At 45.5% G+C, this 19,833-nt stretch overlaps 1 protein-coding gene across 1 annotated transcript; it reads left to right on the forward strand.

Moving 5' to 3' along the window:
• The first annotated feature begins 6,658 nt into the window (after positions 1–6,658).
• Positions 6,659–11,645, forward strand: LOC123993996 (procollagen C-endopeptidase enhancer 2-like). Its single transcript, XM_046296481.1, has 9 exons — positions 6,659–6,872; positions 8,839–8,947; positions 9,047–9,305; positions 9,474–9,598; positions 9,799–9,935; positions 10,093–10,469; positions 10,573–10,650; positions 10,851–11,021; positions 11,208–11,645. The coding sequence occupies exons 1-9, from the start codon at positions 6,763–6,765 to the stop codon at positions 11,336–11,338; spliced, it is 1,497 nt and encodes a 498-aa protein (XP_046152437.1). The 5' UTR covers positions 6,659–6,762; the 3' UTR covers positions 11,339–11,645.
• Positions 11,646–19,833: the final 8,188 nt, after the last annotated feature.

The following is a 19,833-nucleotide window of genomic DNA, read 5'->3' on the forward strand; positions in this document are numbered from 1 at the left end:
GGTGGCCGGCGAGGGCGGAAGATTGGCGAGGGCGGCATTTTCTGAGCTAAACTGGCCAAGACGCACCTCCAACAACAACAAATAAAACCTCACATAATTCTGCCCAAAAACAATGACAATTTCTCTCAACCAGTGGAATATGACTTTTTTTTTTGAGTGAGCGCTGATACGGCGGCCCACTTTGTCAAAGGAAAATAAATATTTTGTTTGTCCATTCCCAGCATGCCTTTCCAGGGTGCTGTTGATACAGGATATGGTAGAAAGAGTATGTGGCATTTTCTGTAGCCTACAGGCTGGAGATAAAATGAATGCCAATGTATTGAGAAGGACACTTTTTACACCTAAATCAAATAAATCATTACCGTTAACAAACAACATATCCTGAAAACAGGACCGGTCAATGTAGAATGGACAATACGGAACGGGCAATCACAACTGTTGTCCAGGAGTTTCACCCCATTCTCATGATCAGTGGTTTCAAGTTTGTGTCCGTAAAATGTTTGATAAGCTGATCATAGTGAAAAAGAAAATACTTCTGCCTTTCCAGCTGTGGAAACACATAGCAAATAGGCACAAGATAAGTCCTAAAGAGTTGGGTAGCTGATATTCAGAGCTTAAAACGAGAAATTGTTTAGTCGCAGGAATCAGGATGAATAAAGCCAATGCAACGGCCTGTTTTTACAAATGGTGGACCTACCATATGGATGGGCCTTCATACCCTAACAAAGAAAGACTGCACTTAGAGTGCAGTATAACTACAATATGCTGCAAATACTGCATCCAAAATACCACAGTCGACTGCAGTTACTGCACTTTTAGTGTAGTTTCAAAATTACAAATATTTTTTCATTTTAAAAATGTTATTGCTGGCTGACATGGTAAGCACGAACCGACGTCTTTTGGATGTGTTTTTTTTGTCATGTCCAGATGTCTTTTTTGTGTGTTTTTGTGTTTGTTGTAGATGGGCATTCATAAAATTCAATTTCAGGGAACACTGTAGGCTACACCTCAGTAAGCAATGCCTTTTGGAATTCTTTTTTTTTGGGTCAGTCTGGACCGGCCTTGATTTCCACACCCACGGACATTGGTTTTTGGTCCAGTCCGGACCAAATGTGAACATAGATTACTATGTTTTGTTCAGATTTGGTCCGGTCTGGACCAGCCAGAATCGTCTAGAATGTCATTGTATGCTGTAGCGTTATTTCCCTTCACTGGAACTAAGGGGCCTAGCTCGAACCGTTAAAAACAACCTCAGACCATTATTCCTCCTCCACCAAACTTTACAGTTGGCACTATGCATCGGGGAAGGTAGTGTTTTCCTGCCATCTGTCAAACCAAGATTAATTTGTCAGACTGCCAGATGGTGTAGCGTAATACATCACTTCAGAGAAAGCGTCCAGCCGACGCTTGGCATTGCACATGGTGATCTCAGGCTTGTGTGCGGCTGCTCGGCCATTGAAACCCATTTCATGAAGCTCCCAATGAAGTTGCTTCCAGAAGCAGTTTGGAACTCGGTAGTGAGTGTTGCAACCGAGGACAGATGAGCTTTACGCGCTATGCGCTCCAACACTTGGCGGTCCCGTTCTGTGAGCTTGTATGGCTTTCCAATTCGCGGCTGAGCCATTGTTGCTCCCAGCCGTTCCACTTCTCAATATCAGCACTTCCAGTTGACCGGGGCAGCTCTTGCAGGGCAGATATTTAATGACTTGTTGGAAAGGTAGCATCCTATGACGGTGCCACGTTGAAAGCCACTGAGCTCTTCATTAAGGCCATTCTACTGTCAATGTTTGTCTATGGAGATTTCATGGCTGTGTGCTCAAATTTTATACACCTGTCAGAAATGGGTGTGGCTGAAATAGCCGAATCCACTAATTTGAAGGGGTGTCAACATACTTTTGTATTTATAGTATATATCTATATCCCTAAGTGCTCCAGTTCTAAGTAATATTCAAAGTAGGGAATTGGCATGGGTCAAAACAATTGCTGAAATCTTCCCCTCTCCAAATCCACAGGTTAAGTGCAACAGGCAGCGTGACTTAGAGCAGATTAAATATCTGCTTGGGTCTTAGGTCAGATTAGCCCAGTGTGGGTCTCAGCTGGTAGTAACAAACAGCCACAAGACCTCGACTCTTAAGTCTGCATTCTCCCTTGACCATGGGGGAGGAGGCAGAGGGACTTATCTTACACTGGCCCTCTCACTTCCACCCACGGACAGAGTCATGGCCAAATGGTTAGGGCATTGTGCAAGTCAACTGTACTTTCAACAGATGCTAGACTGTCCACCTGTGGGCTGCTGAACAGAGACTCACATTACTATTTTGTTGTTAGCCTGGGAGCAGAGTTCAATTAGCAAACAAGACCTGCATTCTAGAATGCACTCATGCTAACCTCTCTCTTTAAAACCACATTAAGCCTTTTATTTTCATAGTTGCTTGATTTGCTATTATCTGATATAGAGCATGGATTTCCCCATGAGACCTGAGTTGGATGGAAACAAACACCGGATATAGTGTGTTACATAACCATTTTGGGAGAAAAAAACTTCTGAGTCTCAAGTTCGTACCTCCCTCATTGTTGCCAAGGTAGAGGATATACGATCCAAATCCGAACACAATACTTCCCAAAAGACGTGGCCTGTTGGCAGGTCACAGGGTTTACTTGACTGTTTATATTCATACTGTTCATCCTCATTCTCATAATTATGGCCACACTGTCTCTACTTCAGTGTCTCTTTACTGTTTCTCTGTGCCTTGGACATTTCTCTGAATAACCTGACTCACCCATTACTCAGTAGGTTTTATTCATGGTTTGTTTAAAAAAAAAAAGTATTTATTGCAAGAGCACATGTTTGTGAGGCAGTTTATATTCTGTCTGTGCATGTGCATGTGCATGTGGTGGACACAGATCTTTTTTAAGCAGGAGCGAATCCTTCGGAGTGAAACCACAATGAGAGAAGAGATGTTTTATGATTCGTCCGGGAACAGCAGTTGCTATTGTCACACTCCATTTCACACCTCCCTCACTGTGGTTCGGTTTGAGACATCTCTTCTTGAAAACAATTTCCTCTCCAATTAGTTGGAGATATTTTGCAACTCCAGACAGTGTGCATGCATGTTCACTGCCAGTCAAATGTTTTAGAACACCTACCCTTTCAAGGGTTTTTCTTTATTTGTACTATTTTCTATATTGTAGAATAATAGTGAAGACGTCAGAACTATGAAATAACACATATGGAATCATGTAGTAACCAAAAAAGTGTTAAACAAATCAAAATATATTTTATGTTTGAGATTCTTCAAAGTAGCCACCCTTTGCCTTAGCATTCTCTCAACCATTCTCTCAACCATAGTCACGTGGAATGCATTTCAATTAACAGGTGTGCCTTCTTAAAAGTTCATTTGTGGAATTTCTTTCCTTTTTAATACATTTGAGCCAATCAGTTGTGTTGTTTTAAGGTATGGGGGTGTACAGAAGTTAGCCATATTGGGTAAAAGACCAAGCCCATATTATGGCAAGAACAGGTCAAATAAGCAAAGATAAATGACAGTCCATCATTACTCTAAGACATCAACATGGAAAATGTCAAGATCTTTGAACATTTCTTCAAGTGCAGTCGCAAAAACCATCAAGCGCTATGATGAAACTGGCTCTCATGAGGACCGCCACAGGAATGGAAGACCCAGAGCTACCTCTGCTGCAGAGAATAAGTTCCTTAGAGTTACCAGCCTCAAAAATTGCAGCCCAAATAAATGTCAACTATTCAGAGGAGACTGTGTGAATTATGCCTTCATGGTCGAATTGCTGCAAAGACCACTACTAAAGGACACCAATAATAAGAAGAGACTTGCTTGGGCAAAGAAACACGAGCAAGGGACATTAGACCGGTGGAAATTTGACCTTTGGTCTGGAGACCAACATTTTGATTTTTGATTCCAACCGCCGTGTCTTCGTGAGATGTGGCAGTACGGATGATGTCCGCGTGTGTATTTCCCACCGTGAAGCATGGAGGAGGAGGTGTTATGGTGTGGGGGTGCTTTGCTTGTGACACTTTCTGTGATTTATTTAGAATTCAAGGCACACTTAACCAGCATGGCTACCACAGCGCACTGCAGCGATACGCCATCCCATCTGGTTTGGGCTTAGTGAAACTATCATTTGTTTTTCAACAGGACAATGACCCAATACACCTCCAGGCAGTGTAAGACCTATTTTACCAAGAATTACAGTGATGAAGTGCTGCCTCAGATGACCTGGCCTCCACAATCACCAGACCTCAACCCAATTGAGATGGTTTGGAATGAGTTGGACCGCAGAGTGAAGGAAAAGCAGCCAACAAGTGCTCAGCATATGTGGGAACTCCTTCCAGACTGTTGGACAAGCATTCCAGGTGAAGCTGGTTTAGAGAATGCCAAGAGTGTGCAAAGCTGCCATCAAGGCAAAGGGTGGCTATTTGAAGAACCTCAAATATAAAATATTTTTGGATTTGTTAAACACTTTTTTGTTTACTACATGATTCCATATGTGTTATTTCATAGTTTTTATGTCTTCACTATTATGGTACAATTGAGAAAATAGTCCAAATGTAAAAAACCTTGAATGAGTAGGTGTCTAAAACTTTTGACCGGTAGTGTATATGAGTGTGCAGGGGGGATATCCGTCTCAAGCAGGAAGAAATAAATATGACTCAATTTCCATCATAAATACTTGCACTGCTGAGTATCCTCGGTTTGCAGTGGCATTTAAACTATCCCATTTTCCCTCCCCATTTTCTCCATCGGCTTAGTTAATTTCTCCTGGAATCTTCCAACTATCCACCCCTCCCTCCATCCCCTACCACAGTCCCATACTACCCATTTTGCCTTGCTGTCTCTCCTGCAGGAGGAATGTGTGTCTCGTGATGGACTGTTCTGGAGTCGTGGCAGAATCAGAGGCCTACACCCCTTGGACTCCAGCCAGGTGTTACGGTCACTCATGCTCCCCCGCTCTAGCAGCAGCAGTCCTCACACACAGACGCCATCCGCCCCCCAGCAGACTCACTCTGCACGTCACCACATTCCTGCTGTCTCAGCCTCTTATCAGAGATGTAGCTTAACACACAGCAGGCTGCAGACACTGACTGGGGAGTTCAAGGCAAGCTAATGAGCAGCTGTGCCATAGCATTGTTGATAGGGGGGTGTATCATAAAATGATCATAACACAACCATAACAACATTTCAAGCAGTTCAAGCAATCCCATAGGCTCTGGCTTATATCAATCAGTCAATAGTTCATGAATCCATGTTAAAGTGAGAGACCACCTGTAATTATGACTAGGGGATGTGAATGTATAAACATATACCACATCCTATGTTCTTTGGTCATGGTTTTACTGCTCTGTCCGTCTGAAAGAGGCTGTCTTTATGGTCTGTATGAAACGGCACCCCCTCTAAAGGCCCCAGCCCAGCGATGCAGGCGAAAGGGTCGGCTTTACAGATCCACATCATGCGAACACTCCCCCAAGCCTCTCTGGGGTGTTGTTCCCTATCTCGTTGCATTGTGAGGGCTGATGAAGACACTCTGACTGGGAGGCTGTGTGTCTGTGTGTCTGTGTGTCTGTGTGTCTGTGTGTCTGTGTGTCTGTGTGTGTGTGTGTGTGTGTGTGTGTGTGTGTGTGTGTGTGTGTGTGTGTGTCTGTCTGTCTGTCTGTCTGTCTGTCTGTCTGTCTGTCTGTCTGTCTGTCTGTCTGTCTGTCTGTCTGTCTGTCTGTCTGTCTGTCTGTCTGTCTGTCTGTGGCGCTAAAGGAGCTCTAGGGGGCTGGGGAAATATGGTAAAAAATAAATACGGGGCTTCAGATACTGGGTGTACCTTTATGTTCATCTAACTTTGGAAAGTTGCTTGGCTAAAGCCGTTCTAATAGCCTATGCTGTTCATGAATATCAAAAGTGTCATAAATTTGATAAAGAACCATTCATCTAAATACATCAGTCAAGCTGGTGGTCAAAACAAAAAGTCACACTGGAATTTAAAGAGAAGTGTCCTTCTTTGTAATGGTCCTGGCCACCTGGTACCCCAGGCTCTACCGCCACCTGGTACCCCAGGCTCTACCGCCACCTGGTACCCCAGGCTCTACCGCCACCTGATACCCCAGGCTCTACCGCCACCTGGTACCCCAGGCTCTACCGCCACCTGGTACCCCAGGCTCTACCGCCACCTGGTACCCCAGGCTCTACCGCCACCTGGTACCCCAGGCTCTACCGCCACCTGGTACCCCAGGCTCTACCGCCACCTGTGCAGCCAGGAACCAGGCATCATAATGATCCAGCAGACTCTGTGATCTACTGAGACCGATGCCGTAATTAACCTTGTAACAACCAAGATAAAAGCTATAATTTAGCATGCTCTGTGTGCAACGGTAATAAGCTGTTTCAGTTATTTATGGCCTTGAATTAGTCTATTGCACAAACTTTTGTGCAGCCATTGTGGGATGTTAGTCTCTCGTTCTCTCTTTTCCTTTTACCCCTTCTGTTGCATGGAGGCCAATGTTAACATTGAGACAGCATCTGGTTCTAATTAAACACTCCCCTCCCCCTCGCGACGTCTCCCCCGTCATGTCTCCTTCCAGCTCCTAACCTCTCAGCATCTCTCTCCTTCTCTCTCTCTCTCTCTCTCTCTCCCTCTTTATGCCTCTCCAGTGGCTCCCTCCCCCTGTTCTCCAGCTCTCCCCTCTCTTGCTCCCATCTCTCTCTTCTGGTTTACCCTCTTACTGTGTCTGCTCTCGGCATCATGAAGTGTGAGCATTGTATCTGGGATCTCTCTGTGCTCCTGGCTCTATGTTTAGGATGGGCACAGGGCCAGAGCCAGAGCCAGAGGCAACCAGAGACTAACTACACCAGGTAGGGAATATGAGTGTATTGGGCTTGTTGGTGTGTGTGCAATGTATGTTTGCAAGAGGCTTTACAGTGTGGATAGCTCCATTTGGGTGAATGCACAGTGTATTCGTCTGTGGCAATATCCACAAGGATGCACTTGTTTACATTATTTATATGGTTCACAATATAAAATAACCATATACAGAGCGTGTATGGTTTTGAGTGTGCCATGTTCAGATTTCACCCAGTGTGCTCTGAACCTCCTATCGGAGCTTCCTGCATTTGTATGTTAGCTTAGGGGTATGGCAGTGTTGTTGTTGGGGTTGTGAATGGTCCATGGTGTTGATGTGGTTGAGCTGCCCCAGTTGTCAGTGCTTTGATGTCTGTATGTCTGTCTGTATGTGTCTGTGTGGGGTTGGATCAGGATGGCTTGACTCTGGCTGGACATCTTAGCTTTCATCAGCTTGCCTCGGTCTGTTGGGGTTCTGAATGTCTGAGCTCATATAATGTGACAGACTGGGCGCTTCCTCAATGTGTCTGAGGTCAAGCCTTGAGTGTTGGCTGGAGTCCTAGAAAAGTTATTTTGTCCTCCGGTTGTGATAATGGTAACGACTAAGTCTGTGGGTTTTATTTGGTATGTCTCTACTATCTGTTTTGATGCTCCACACTAGGTATGAATACTTAGGATAGGATAAAGGATAGGATAAAGTAATCCTTCTCACCCCCCCTCCCCCCCTTAAAATATTTAGATGCACTATTGTAAAGTGGCTGTTCCACTGGATGTCATAAGGTGAATGCACCAATTTGTAAGTCGCTCTGGATAAGAGCGTCTGCTAAATGACTTAAATGTAATGTAAATGTATGAGTTACTTTTGTGCACCTCTGTCTCCTGTACAGACAGTTTCCAATGTGTCTGTCCCCATGACTGTCTGTGAGGCCACTGGCAAACAATTATATATTTAACAATGAAAGTATTCTGGTATTAGTCCAGGTTTGGTATTTTTCCGTTAGAAAAGAAGCTTGGATGAATTATTTGAGCAGACGTGGAAGTGCATGGGGTGAGGGGGAGACTGGGTGGTTGTGTTAGAAACTTGGACAAACATAGGGGAGAATTCTTTAGGGGGAGGTCTCATTGATGAAGCTCTAGTCAAGAACACCTTAACCTCTACTAACTTGGCCCAGTGTCCATCCTGTCTCCATCCTGTCTCCATCCTGTCTACATCCTGTCTACACCCTGTCTCCATCCTGTCTACACCCTGTCTACATCCTGTCTCCATCCTGTCTACATCCTGTCTACATCCTGTCTACACCCTGTCTCCATCCTGTCTACACCCTGTCTCCATCCTGTCTACACCCTGTCTACACCCTGTCTACACCCTGTCTACACCCTGTCTCCATCCTGTCTACATCCTGTCTCCATCCTGTCTACACCCTGTCTACATCCTGTCTACGCCCTGTCTACACCCTGTCTACATCCTGTCTACACCCTGTCTACACCCTGTCTACGCCCTGTCTACACCCTGTCTACATCCTGTCTACGCCCTGTCTACACCCTGTCTACACCCTGTCTCCATCCTGTCTACATCCTGTCTCCATCCTGTCTACACCTGTCTACACCCTGTCTACATCCAGCAGCACTAGCCTACACTGTGTGTGTGTGTGTGTGTGTGTGTGTGTGTGTGTGTGTGTGTGTGTGTGTGTGTGTGTGTGTGTGTGTGTGTGTGTGTGTGTGTGTGTGTGTGTGTGTGTGTGTGTGCGTGTGTGCGTGTGTGCGTGTGTGCGTGCGTGCGTGTGTGCGTGTGTGCGTGCGTGTGCACATGTGCGAGTTTCCCATTACATTACATTACATTTAAGTCATTTAGCAGACGCTCTTATCCAGAGCGACTTACAAATTTCCCAAAGTGATAGTGATGTGGTAAGCCTAAGCCAACGTTTATAAAGTACAGTACATGATAATACATCACTTTTTTCCCACCCTACTCTCTCTCAGGCCTGTGTTCCACTGTGGGGGAGACATGGTTGCAGACTCAGGCTTTGTGGGCAGTGAAGGATTTCCAAACTACTACAAACCCAACAGCAAATGTACCTGGCGCATTACAGTGAGTCACTGGCCCTGCACTACATACCACTTCACCATTACTCTGAATTTAACCTACATATTGATCTAAAGCCTGTTCTGCCCTCTCTCTAAACTTCAGGTCCCAGAGGGCAATGTGGTCATGCTCTCTTTCCGCATCTTTGACCTGGAGGCTGACACCATGTGTCGCTATGACTACCTGGATGTGTACAATGGCCACTCCAACATGGTGCAGAAGCTGGGAAGATTCTGTGGAACGTTCAGGCCTGGTTCTCTCATCTCCACCACCAACACCATAATGCTGGAGATGGTGAGCGACTCTGAGACTGGAGGGAGGGGCTTCCTGGCTTACTTCAATGGAGGAAAACCACATGTGGATGGTGAGCTTTACAGTATAACTTGGGCTCTCACTCTCTATTTTTTCTAAGGAACAACATCTTTGCCATTTCCTATGTCTATTAGCTCACATAATGTAACATAGGCTTATACCCACTGTCAAATATTTTAGTCACCTGATTATTTATTGATCTGTGTATCAATCATTTCAGAGCCCCAATTCTGTGGAGGAAAGATGACAAAAGCCCAGGGTGAAGTTAAAACACCTAACTGGCCAGAGAAGAATTACCCAGCAGGCATCAGTTGCTCCTGGCTCATCACAGTAGAGCGGGATCAGGTTATTAGTCATCATGTTCAGCTCTCCATCCAAGCTCTTTATTCTTAATGGACTTCTGCTAATGATGCTGTCGCTATGTTGCGCCAACCACAGAACCAAATGTGCACCAATATGCATAAATGTATTGGAGTTTCAAATTACGTTCCTAGTGTGTAACGTTGTTGTCTTTGTCATTCTGTTTATTTCTGTGTGTGGGCTAGGTGATTGAGGTAAAGTTTGATAAGTTTGATGTGGAGTCAGACAGTTACTGCCGCTTTGATTACGTGGCCTTCTTCAACGGTGGAGAAAAAGATGACTCTCGACGCATTGGAAAATACTGTGGAGACGTCAGCCCCCAGTGAGTGGTACACAACTCTATGTGTGTTTGCCTCACTTCCTGTGTTTATGATTATGCTTGTTAGTGGTCTACATCTATGATCATATATTGTATATCTGTTTGTTCTTGTCACTCTACTCTCTTCCAATCCTCCCTCTGTATTACTCTCTGCCCACAGAACCATTGTGACCAATGGGAACGTGCTCCTAGTACAATTTGTGTCTGACCTCAGCGTGACCTCTGATGGCTTCCTGGCCAGTTACACCAGCGTCCCCCGCGGATCCAGAACCCCCACAGTAGACAACACAGGATCAGGACCCCGTAAAGAGTCAGTCCCCAGGAAGACTGTTGTTAAACCCATCCTGTCTGAGAGAACAGTCATCACCACCACTACTACCCAACCACCCACTACAACCAGACACCAGGCCCCTCCAACCCCACAGCCCCAGGAGCCCACTGCCAAGCCCAAACCAATCAAACCAGTCAGGACCCGCCCACCAAACAAGCCAGGCCCAGACAGGGTCAGAGTTACTAAACCAGACATCAAGAAGCCAGGTAAGAGAAGCTGAAGAACTGGTGTAGCAAGACCTGAGTTTATGTATACATATGTCTGTGTGTTTGTGTGGCTATGTGTGTAAACAATGTTTGTATTTTCTAGTTCACTTGAACCCTCTGTGTGCAAAGGCATGTAAGAGGGATGGAAATATCAAGAGCAGTTTCTGTGCCAGTGAATTTGGTGAGTTCCACTAGATGGCTAGCATCATTGGATAGCCAAATTAATCAAGCGATTTAAGGTCATAACAAATTCACAGCATTGCTCAGGCAACTAAACTAACTCTTTCTCTCTCTCTCTCTCTCTCTCTCTCTCTCTCTCTCTCTCTCTCTCTCTCTCTCTCTCTCTCTCTCTCTCTCTCTCTCTCTCTCACACACACTCAGTGATCACGGGTAAGGTGACAGCGCTGACCCCTGGTCCTCAGGGCAGTGTCTATATCAGTGTGTCTCTCATCAAGGCCTACAAAGCTGGCCAGCTGACCATCACCCAGGCTGGAGAGAACATGTCTGTCAAACTGGTGTCAGCCTGCAAAAAGTGCCCTATCATCCGCAAAGGTAACCTAGTTTTCTTCCCAGACAATCTGACTGGCATGTACAGCATTACGCAACACATACATGTACACACACATGCATGCACAAATGCACACACACTGCTGATTTATCAGCATAGACTGTTGTGTCATCATAGACAGTATTGCCAGATTGCCTAATAAATGCATTTTTGATCAATCTCTTTCTCAGGAATGCCTTACATCTTGATGGGCCAGGTTGATGAGGATGGGCGTGGAACAATGGCTCCCGGGGCTTTCACTGCCCCATATAAGGCCCCACATCACAAACTGCTGACCAATATTAGCAACCAACCATGCTAACCTCACACCCCAGTCCACCAATCAGGGAAATTCAGCCTCGTGCATGGATACCATGACGAGCAAGGTTACGGTGACCCCAAAAAATGTTTTTATTCTTGAGGAGTACTCAATGAAGTGAATTATCTTGTTTTTTCACTTAATGTTTGATGACACTAACTTAATTGCTAAAATCTCCTTTCATGGGTCGCTCACAGGTTCAGATTAAATGACAAGCATCACATAACAACAGTTTGACCCACCTCATAATAGGGCTATATATTATATTATTTTTGTAATTGATGTCTCTCAATAAAGGATTTATAACACATGGTGTTGGTTTGATATGTTTATTACATGAACTTTATGTCCCATTCAGTATAGTTTTACTGCAATACAATGATGGTGTGCCACCTAGTGGTCAGATTTACAAAATAACCTCCTATGACACACAAAGCAGGTGCCACTACCCTCTCAAAGAATTAGTGGCCTACTTGGTGTGTGAACTGCTGACTGCTCATCATTTGCTCATCATTTGCAGATACTTGTTGACACATCAACCAGGATTAAGGGACAGGGCAATTTGTTACTTGTTTTTTTGGCAGTAAGTGGCTGTATTGGAGGGAGATGGGTTTCACCTCTCCTAGGCAATCAGCAGTTAGTGTTAGTACTTCAGTCTCCCCTGGTTACTCAGCGGCAGCTGTGTAAGCGGTGGTCGTGTCAGTGGCAGTTTTGTCGCAAAACTAAGACAGTTCTGCCGAGTTGTTTGAGGAGTTGTTTGTGGAAGAAAAGAGAGTAAGGCTCCACACCACTTGAGTTTCTTACCTAGTTATTTTCAGATTGTCATTTTTTGCTCTTTTTGTAGCTTTGGCAACTCTGTATGTTGTCTATACCTGTTCGCTCTTCTTACTGAAGGCTTTATAGAAGCTCCCCACACCTTGGCAGCAACCCTTCTAATTTAGTGTACCCTGCATGCTCAACGGTCTCTGGCAGCGCTTGGAACTGCAGATCTGCGGTCAAGAACGCTGACTTCATCTCAGCCTATGCTGCCCTTCAGTCCCTTTACTTTTTGGCCTTGACGGAGACATGGATCACCCCAGAGAACACTACTACTCCAGCTACTCTCTCTTCATCTGACTTAGCTATCTCTCATAGTCTAAAAGCATCTTGTCGTTGTGGTGGTGGTACTGGTCTATTAATTTCTCCTAAGTGGAGATTTTCTCTTTTCTCCCTATCTCACCTGTCCATCTCCTTATTTTATATTCCATGCTGTCACTGTAACTTGTCCACGCGAGCGTAACATTATTGTCATCTATCGCCCACTAGGTGCCCTTGGAGGGTTCCTCAATGAGCTCAACATCCTGTAGCTCAGTTGGTAGAGCATGGCGCTTGTAACGCCAGGGTAGTGGGTTCGATCCTCGTAGAATGTATGCACACATGACTGTAAGTCGCTTTGGATAAAAGCGTCTGCTAAATGGAATATATTATTATTATATTATTATTGATAAGCTAATTTTCTTACGATGGCTCACTGCTCTTCGTACTTGGTAACTTCAACCTCCCGACGTCTGCCTTCGATTAATTTCTTTTCAACTCTCCCTTTCCACTCATCTCTTTTCACCTTACACTTTCCCAGTCCTCTCCAACTCACAAGGCAGGCAATATGCTTGATCTCATCTTTACTAGAGGCTGCTCACCTACTAATCTCACTGCAACCCACCTCCAGGTCTCTGTCTCCCTTTCCTCCAATCCTAACCGTTCAGCTCCCTATCCAGATGGTCATGCGCATTCACAATCTTTATCATATCTCCCATCTGCTAAATCCTTCTCCCTTCTGTCTCCCGATCCTGCCTCTTCAACCCTACTCTTCTCCCTTTCCGCATCCTATGACTCGTACTGTCCCCCTTCCCCCCCCCCCTGCTCGGCCCTCCCCTCCTGCTCCGTGGCTGCGTTATTCATTTCAAGCTTACAGAACAGGGCTGCAGGCTGTGGGCAGCTGAGCGATAAATGGAGTAAAACTAAACTTCCGGACGACCTATCATCCTTTCATTCCCTTTTCTCTACCTTCACTTCCTCTGTATCCGCTGCTGAAGCCACTTTCTTACTTCTCTCATCAACTCATCCCTGACTACTAGCTGCAGAATGGCTAGAGTCACTCCACTCCTCAAGAAACCAACACTCGACTCATCTTACGTCAAAAACTATAGACCTGTATCGCTCCTTTCTTTTCTTTCGAAAACACTTGACCATGATTTCTGTGATCAACTCTCTCGTTATCAGAATGATCTTCTTGACCCTAACCAGTCAGGCTTCAAGACGGGTCACTCAACTGAGACTGCTCTACTCTGTGTTATGGAGGCTCTTTGCACTGCCAAAGCTGACTCTCTCTCCTGTTCTCATCCTCCTAGAGCTATCCACTGCCTCCGACACCGTGAACAATCAGATCCTCCTCTCCACCCTCACAGGACTGGGTGTCTCAGGCTCTGCATGCTCTTGGATTGAATCCTACCTGGCAGGCCACTCCTACAAAGTGACGTGGAGAGGATCTGTGTCTGCACCATATACTCTCAATACTGGTGTCCCCCAGGGCTCGGTCCTAGGCCCTCGCCTCTTCTCTCTATACACCAATTCACTTTGATTCGTCATATCCTCACATGGTCTCTCCTATCATTGCTATGCTTATCTCCTTCCCCCTTTCACGTGCCTGGCAAATATCTCAGCTTGGATGTTGTCTCACCACCTCAAGCTCGATCTCGACAAGATGGAGCTGCTCTTGCTCCCTGGGAAGGGCTGCCTGCACAAATACCTCTCCATCATGGTTGACAACTCCACAGTGTCGCCCGCCTAGAGTGGAAAGAACCTTGGCGTGACCCTGGACAACACCCTGTCGTTCTCTGTAAACATCAAAGCAGTGACTCACTCCGGCAGGTTCTTGCTCTACAATATTCATAGAGTACGACCCTACCTCACACAGGAAGCGACGCAGGTCCTCCAGCCACTTGTCCTCTTCCCTCTGGACTACTGCAACTCGCTGTTGACTGGGCTCCCTGCTGGAATGGGATAAATGGTACGGAGTCAAACGTGGTTTCCATATGTTTGTGTTAGATCCCGTTCCATTAATGGTATTAAAATATTTACAATGAGCCTGCCCTATAACTCCTCCCACCAGCCTCCTCTGGTATACACAATTGCTTAACTTACTTGCTACAAAACACATATAGATGTAGGATCTTCATTTGATCACCCTATTGGTGAAGAATTTTGCAGGACATTTTAAACTTGTAGTGTATGTGATTTTAAAAAGGCTTCTAAAGTTTGTAGTTTCCTCTTCGAAAGTGGGTGGTAGCCTTGCGGTTAAGAGTGATCAAAAGTTCGCTGGTTCGAATCCACGAGCCAACTACGTGAAAAATCTGTAGATGTACCCCTGAGCAAGACACTTAACCCTAATTGCTCCTGTAAGTTGTGCAAATGTAATTTTACCTTACAGAACATGTATCAACCACAAAAAAAATCCCTGTTAATTACAATCCACATACTAATTAACATTTCCAATTTCTGCAGTATTATTTTCCTGCTGTAGGAGACTGGCTCAAATTAAGATCCTACATATGAACAGCCTTTTAAATGAAAATAAGATCATATGCATAAGGATTTCCAGAGTGATGCTTATTTGGTATTGTCTACTAGGGCTGGATTCGCCATAATGGACTCTACAGGGAACTGCTTTGAACATCTTTCTGATGCAACAGTGCCACCATTTGACCAAACTCTGCTGTAATTTTTGTGCTTTGTCATTTCAGTTGAAAGTCACGACTCAGGATGATGTGAATTGCCAAAGTAGAGCTATGCTATTAGAAACCAAGGAGTCCAGTCATATTATCCAGGGCTGCAGGTATACTGCCAACATAATGCTATGATAATGTGTGTTAATATAATATCTGCATAATGACTTTGCACACATAAGAACTGTTATAACAACACTTGATATGGTTCACATTTGCATGTGGGTTGACCAGTTATTGAAACCACTGGCTGTTATAATCTGCCATGATTATGAAACAGGTAAATGTATAAAACAGGCAAGTGGATCAAAAAATGATTTGATCTCCATGTTTGTTAAGATATACTGCATAGCCAAAAGTGCTTTTCAAATATCTCATTCCAAATTATATATTAAATTATTTGGCATTAATATGGAGTTTGTCCCCCCTTTGCTGCTATAACAGTCTCCACTCTTCTTGGAAGGCTTTCCACTAGATGTTGGAACATTGCTGCAGGGACTTGCATCCATTTAGCCACAAGCATTAGTAACGTCGGGCACTGATGTTGGCCGATTAGGCCTGGCTCACAGTCGGCGTTCCAATTGATCCCAAAAGTGTTCAATGGGGTTGAGGTCAGGGCCCTATGCAGGCCAGTCAAGTTCTTGTATACTGACCTTGACAAACCATTTCTGTATGGACCTCACTTTGTGCACAGGGGCATTGTCATGCTAAAACAGGAAAGGGACTTCCCCAAAGATTGCAAGCACAGAATCGTCTAGATTCAGATATGTCCGTCGGACTGCCAGATGGTGAAGATGAGAACAGGTTTCCACTGCTCCAGTGTAAAATGGTGGCAAGCTTTACAAAACTCCAGCCGACGCTTGGCATAGCGCATGGAGATCTTAGGCTTGTGTGCGACTGCTCGGCCATGGAAACCCATTTCATGAAGTACCCGACGAACAATTATTGTGCTGAAGTTGCTTCCAGAAGCAGTTTGGAACTCGGTAGTGAGTGTTGCAACCGAGGACAGACGATTTATACGCGCTACCCGCTTCAGCACTCGGCTGTCCCATTCTGGGAGCTTGTTTGACCTACCACTTCACAGCTGAGCCGTTGCTACTCCTAGACGTCTCCACTTCACATTAACAGCACTTATAGTTGACCGGGGCAACTCTAGCAGGGCAGACATTTGACGAACTGACTTGTTGGAAAGGTGGCATCCTATGCTGGTGCCATGTTGAAAGTCACTGAGCTCTTCATTACGGGACATTCTACTGGCAATATCTACGGAGATTGCATAGCAACGGGTGTGGCTTAAATAACCAAAACCTCTCATTTTGAAGGGGTGTCCACATACGTTTGTGTATGCAGGCATTAGAAAACCTGCTTCATGTTTGTATGCGGACCTGGCATCCTTTCACTCCCTCCTCTCTACATTTTCCTCCTCTGTCTCTGCTGCTAAAGCCACTTTCTACCACTCTAAATTCCAAGCATCTGCCTCTAACCCTAGGAAGCTCTTTGCCACATTCTCCTCCCTCCTGAATCCTCCTCCCCCCCCCCTCCTCCCTCTCTGCAGATGACTTCGTCAACCATTTTGAAAAGAAGATCGACGACATCCGATCCTCGTTTGCTAAGTCAAACAACACCGCTGGTTCTGCTCACACTGCCCTACCCTGTGCTCTGACCTCTTTCTCCCCTCTCTCTCCAGATGAAATCTCGCGTCTTGTGACGGCCGGCCGCCCAACAACCTGCCCGCTCGACCCTATCCCCTCCTCTCTTCTCCAGACCATTTCCGGAGACCTTCTCCCTTACCTCACCTCGCTCATCAACTTATCCCTGACCGCTGGCTACGTCCCTTCCGTCTTCAAGAGAGCGAGAGTTGCACCCCTTCTGAAAAAACCTACACTCGATCCCTCCGATGTCAACAACTACAGACCAGTATCCCTTCTTTCTTTTCTCTCCAAAACTCTTGAACGTGCCGTCCTTGGTCAGCTCTCCCGCTATCTCTCTCAGAATGACCTTCTTGATCCAAATCAGTCAGGTTTCAAGACTAGTCATTCAACTGAGACTGCTCTTCTCTGTATCACGGAGGCGCTCCGCACCGCTAAAGCTAACTCTCTCTCCTCTGCTCTCATCCTTCTAGACCTATCGGCTGCCTTCGATACTGTGAACCATCAGATCCTCCTCTCCACCCTCTCCGAGTTGGGCATCTCCGGCGCGGCCCACGCTTGGATTGCGTCCTACCTGACAGGTCGCTCCTACCAGGTGGCGTGGCGAGAATCTGTCTCCTCACCACGCGCTCTCACCACTGGTGTCCCCCAGGGCTCTGTTCTAGGCCCTCTCCTATTCTCGCTATACACCAAGTCACTTGGCTCTGTCATAACCTCACATGGTCTCTCCTATCATTGCTATGCAGACGACACACAATTAATCTTCTCCTTTCCCCCTTCTGATGACCAGGTGGCGAATCGCATCTCTGCATGTCTGGCAGACATATCAGTGTGGATGACGGATCACCACCTCAAGCTGAACTTCGGCAAGACGGAGCTGCTCTTCCTCCCGGGGAAGGACTGCCCGTTCCATGATCTCGCCATCACGGTTGACAACTCCATTGTGTCCTCCTCCCAGAGCGCTAAGAACCTTGGCGTGATCCTGGACAACAAACTGTCGTTCTCAACTAACATCAAGGCGGTGGCCCGTTCCTGTAGGTTCATGCTCTACAACATCCGCAGAGTACGACCCTGCCTCACACAGGAAGCGGCGCAGGTCCTAATCCAGGCACTTGTCATCTCCCGTCTGGATTACTGCAACTCGCTGTTGGCTGGGCTCCCTGCCTGTGCCATTAAACCCCTACAACTCATCCAGAACGCCGCAGCCCGTCTAGTGTTCAACCTTCCCAAGTTCTCTCACGTCACCCCGCTCCTCCGCTCTCTCCACTGGCTTCCAGTTGAAGCTCGCATCCGCTACAAGACCATGGTGCTTGCCTACGGAGCTGTGAGGGGAACGGCACCTCAGTACCTCCAGGCTCTGATCAGGCCCTACACCCAAATAAGGGCACTGCGTTCATCCACCTCTGGCCTGCTCGCCTCCCTACCACTGAGGAAGTACAGTTCCCGCTCAGCTCAGTCAAAACTGTTCGCTGCTCTGGCTCCCCAATGGTGGAACAAACTCCCTCACGACGCCAGGACAGCGGAGTCAATCACCACCTTCCGGAGACACCTGAAACCCCACCTCTTTAAGGAATACCTAGGATAGGATAAAGTAATCCTTCTCACCCCCCCCCCTTAAAATATTTAGATGCACTATTGTAAAGTGGTTGTTCCACTGGATGTCATAAGGTGAATGCACCAATTTGTAAGTTGCTCTGGATAAGAGCGTCTGCTAAATGACTTAAATGTAAATGTAAATGTATTGATGAGTTACCAAATATACTGAATGGATGTTTACCTGAAAGGTTTGATACATACCATGTTATGTGTGTGCCAATTACTATGTATACCTATAGTTTTACTGTAGTATTTATCCAGGGAAGTAAACTAAATCTTCTCTCTTTTGTCTCACCTCTATCTCTGACACGCATTACATAACCCTTTGCCCTCTCGTATCTAAAACATGTCTGTGTGAGCTTTACTCAGTCAAATGAACCTCCCTAGCTCCCTCCAGTTTAGTCATGCCACTAAGTATTAATCTTCAGTGTTTACTTAAAGCAATAAGGCTTGAGGGGGTGTGGTATATGGCCAATATACCACGACGCAATGCGGAGTGCCTAGACACAGCCCATAGCTGCGGTATTTTGGCCATATATGACAAACCCTGGAGGTGCCTTATTGCTATTATAAACTGATCACCAACATAATTAGAACAGTAAAAATAAATGTTTTGTCATACCCGTGGTATATGGTCTGATATACCACGGCTGTCAGCCAATCAGCATTCAGGGCTCGAACCACTCAGTTTCTAACGTCTCTTGTACCATTGCATTTTTGAATACTTGTTTCTGATTGGCTTGAAAGGAATTCTATAGCGTGCATTATTCAAGTGATAATGCCCTCGAAGCCAGTGTTTGGAGGACATATTGGCACGGGTGTTAGGCCCGAGACTAAGTTGAGGGCCGGTAAACCGTGTCAATATATCCTCCAAACACTGGCTTCGAGGGCATTATCACTTTTATACAACGGGTAACCAACATATTCAAATAATGATTGACATATTTTAATGAACTTTATTTTGATTAATTTATTCATACTATTTCATCCTTCCATGAGATATAGTCCTGACACATATCTAGGGTTGCTACCCAAGCCGGCTGGTCGTTTGTTCTATCGGTTCGGTTGCCATAGACGTGACATAGTCGTTTAGACTTTTTGTTCTGTATCTATGGACAGTTGGACATGACCCAGTCATTCTTCTAAATGTTCTATTGCTATATGTTATTATCCCTTGCTTGCTAGCTAACCAACTACAGCTAATTTACCGTCACGCCAAACAATGCAGCCAGAATAACAACAAAGTAGCTGCCCCCGAGCTGACAAAGTTCAAACCCCCGAGCTGACAAAGTTCAAACCCCCGAGCTGACAAGGTACAAATCTGTCGTTCTGCCCCTGAACAGGCAGTTAACCCACTGTTCCTAGGCCGTCATTGAAAATAAGAATTTGTTCTTAACTGACTTGCCTAGTTAAATAAAGATTTTAAATAAAAAATAACATTAAAAAAATAAAATAATTTGCATTTGTTTAAACTGTTTTCCAGTAACATTTA

The sequence above is a fragment of the Oncorhynchus gorbuscha genome, linkage group LG02 (genome assembly GCF_021184085.1).
Source record: "Oncorhynchus gorbuscha isolate QuinsamMale2020 ecotype Even-year linkage group LG02, OgorEven_v1.0, whole genome shotgun sequence".
NCBI lineage: Eukaryota > Metazoa > Chordata > Actinopteri > Salmoniformes > Salmonidae > Oncorhynchus > Oncorhynchus gorbuscha.

Excerpts from the sequence above, each read along its gene's own strand:
- LOC123993996 (XM_046296481.1), top strand. The coding sequence starts at position 6,763 with ATGAAGTGTGAGCATTGTATCTGGGATCTCTCTGTGCTCCTGGCTCTA. Across the intron at positions 9,599-9,798 it reads TCACAGTAGAGCGGGATCAG|GTGATTGAGGTAAAGTTTGA; the intron begins GTTATTAGTCAT and ends TGTGTGGGCTAG. Across the intron at positions 10,651-10,850 it reads TTTCTGTGCCAGTGAATTTG|TGATCACGGGTAAGGTGACA; the intron begins GTGAGTTCCACT and ends ACACACACTCAG.